The sequence below is a fragment of the Trachymyrmex septentrionalis genome, unplaced genomic scaffold (genome assembly GCF_001594115.1).
Source record: "Trachymyrmex septentrionalis isolate Tsep2-gDNA-1 unplaced genomic scaffold, Tsep1.0 C3656559, whole genome shotgun sequence".
NCBI classification, from domain to species: Eukaryota; Metazoa; Arthropoda; class Insecta; order Hymenoptera; family Formicidae; genus Trachymyrmex; species Trachymyrmex septentrionalis.
Window position 1 is genome coordinate 1 of NW_017304071.1, and position 2,054 is coordinate 2,054.

The following is a 2,054-nucleotide window of genomic DNA, read 5'->3' on the forward strand; positions in this document are numbered from 1 at the left end:
CTTGTATTTATCTATACTATATATAACAAATTTTTATTTTCAACTTACCCAGTAATTCTTCCAATTACCATTCCAAAGTGCAGGTGCAAATGACCGTACTGGATTTATACTACATCCGGTATAAGGACACTAGAAAGATTGAAAAGAATAAATTATTTTAATTTCATATTCAATCAATATTTATAAAATAATTTTAAAGACAATTAAGTCACATGACAACACGTACCATAATTATGAAGTTCACCGATAGATCGAAGGCAAGTGTCATTTGTAGCGCCGAAGGTGCGGATCCCATAGAGCCAACACTCCTCATACAACCGATATACAGGAATATTGCTGTGCCGATTTCCGCCGCTAACATCGTCATCGTATTCTCCTGTAGCTTCCATATTCCGCCTGTAAAAATTCGTACAAGCGGATTTTGATATCTAAATAAATAAATGAATCTCAACAATGATGAACAATGATGATTTGTGCTGCATGATGAGATCACTGCCGCGTCTGAATTTACTATGATTATTACTTTAATGATCTGTGCAAACTATCACGAATCGTATTGCATCGCTATTCTTTGTAAGGGTATAAAAAAGAATGCGATGTCTTATCGATAGATACGTTAAGTGTTTCGTAATTAAATCACTGGTTGATGTACTGCATATACGAAGAATACACGTGTCCACGATATCACATCATTTCTTTAAACTTTGGTAGAAATATAGCGGATATTTTACATTCAAATATAATATCAAATAATCTCTTTGATATGTCAAAAGCATATTTTAGTTGTACAAATCTACTCACGTTCACCCTCTGAAAGAACTCTTTACTCCTTCAGACGACATGGAAGAATAAAGCTCCGACTTAGAGAGTCTAAAGCTACCATCATCATAGCGCATGCGTCGCCGCTAAAATTGCATGCGTTTTCCTCACCATTAAAACTTTCCATAATTCTCGCAGATTGCTCGCGAAGAGATCATCGCAAAAAGATACGAATTATGCACGCAAGCGCTCACGATTGATTCTCGCTGGTCACGCTCGTGTCCATCAGTCGTTGAAAATATTTGTACAGTTAATATATATATTCTACATAAAAACAAACTAAAAATTCCTAAATCGATGTCGATGGAAGACTTTACGCTATTTCGAAATCACAATTATAAGACCGACACTGAGTATGTGGTGAAGGTGGCCAAGACTTTATTAACACCTGTAGGTATTTGGCCGCTCTATCGAGGTAATTCCAAGTCGGACAAAATCAAAAATTACCTCCAGACAGGCGTAATATTCGGATTGATGTGCTATCTACTTATCCCACACGTCATATACACCTTTTTCGATGCAGAGGATCTGACAAGATACATGAAGGTTGTAGCCGCTCAAGTGTTCAGCCTACTTGCCATTATTAAATTCTGGACAATGATTATTAATAGAGAAGAGATCAGATACTGCCTGCAGCAAATGGAAATGCAGTATAGAGACGTGGAGTGCGAGGAAGATCGGTTGGTGATGATGAAGAGCGCCAAGATTGGCAGACTCTTCACGGTAACATACTTGGGATTATCATACGGCGGCGCGTTGCCTTATCATATAATTATGCCGCTGCTGGAGGATAGAATTGTCAAAGAAGACAATACGACACAAATACCTCTACCCTACCTTAGCGACTACGTTCTTTTTGTAGTAGAAGATTCGCCGTTCTATGAGATTACCTTTGTTTCGCAAATTCTGATCAGCAGCATTATCCTCTCCACGAACTGTGGTGTTTATAGCTTGATTGCTACCTGTGTGATGCACAGTTGCTGTTTGTTCGAAGTCGTGCGCAGACAGATGGAAACAGTCCTCGACAATGGAATCAATAATCTTCACAAGCGATTTGGGAGAGTAATCGAGCATCATATGCAGGCCATCAAGTGAGAAAGTTTTAATTTACGTCTTATATTAGTATCTCTGTAAATGTCCTCATTATATCCTCGTTAAATCACATGCAATATGCAATTATATATTAAGACAAAGAAAGAAAAACGTGTCATAATTTATATCAGTTTTTATGTTCA

General features: G+C 37.5%; 1 protein-coding gene across 1 annotated transcript; it reads left to right on the forward strand.

The window, feature by feature from the left end:
• The first annotated feature begins 1,122 nt into the window (after nucleotides 1-1,122).
• LOC108745280 lies at nucleotides 1,123-1,914 on the forward strand. Its single transcript, XM_018487887.1, has one exon. It carries the CDS (start codon nucleotides 1,123-1,125, stop codon nucleotides 1,912-1,914), a length of 792 nt encoding a protein of 263 aa, XP_018343389.1.
• Nucleotides 1,915-2,054: the final 140 nt, after the last annotated feature.

Excerpts from the sequence above, each read along its gene's own strand:
- LOC108745280 (XM_018487887.1), top strand. The coding sequence starts at position 1,123 with ATGGAAGACTTTACGCTATTTCGAAATCACAATTATAAGACCGACACT.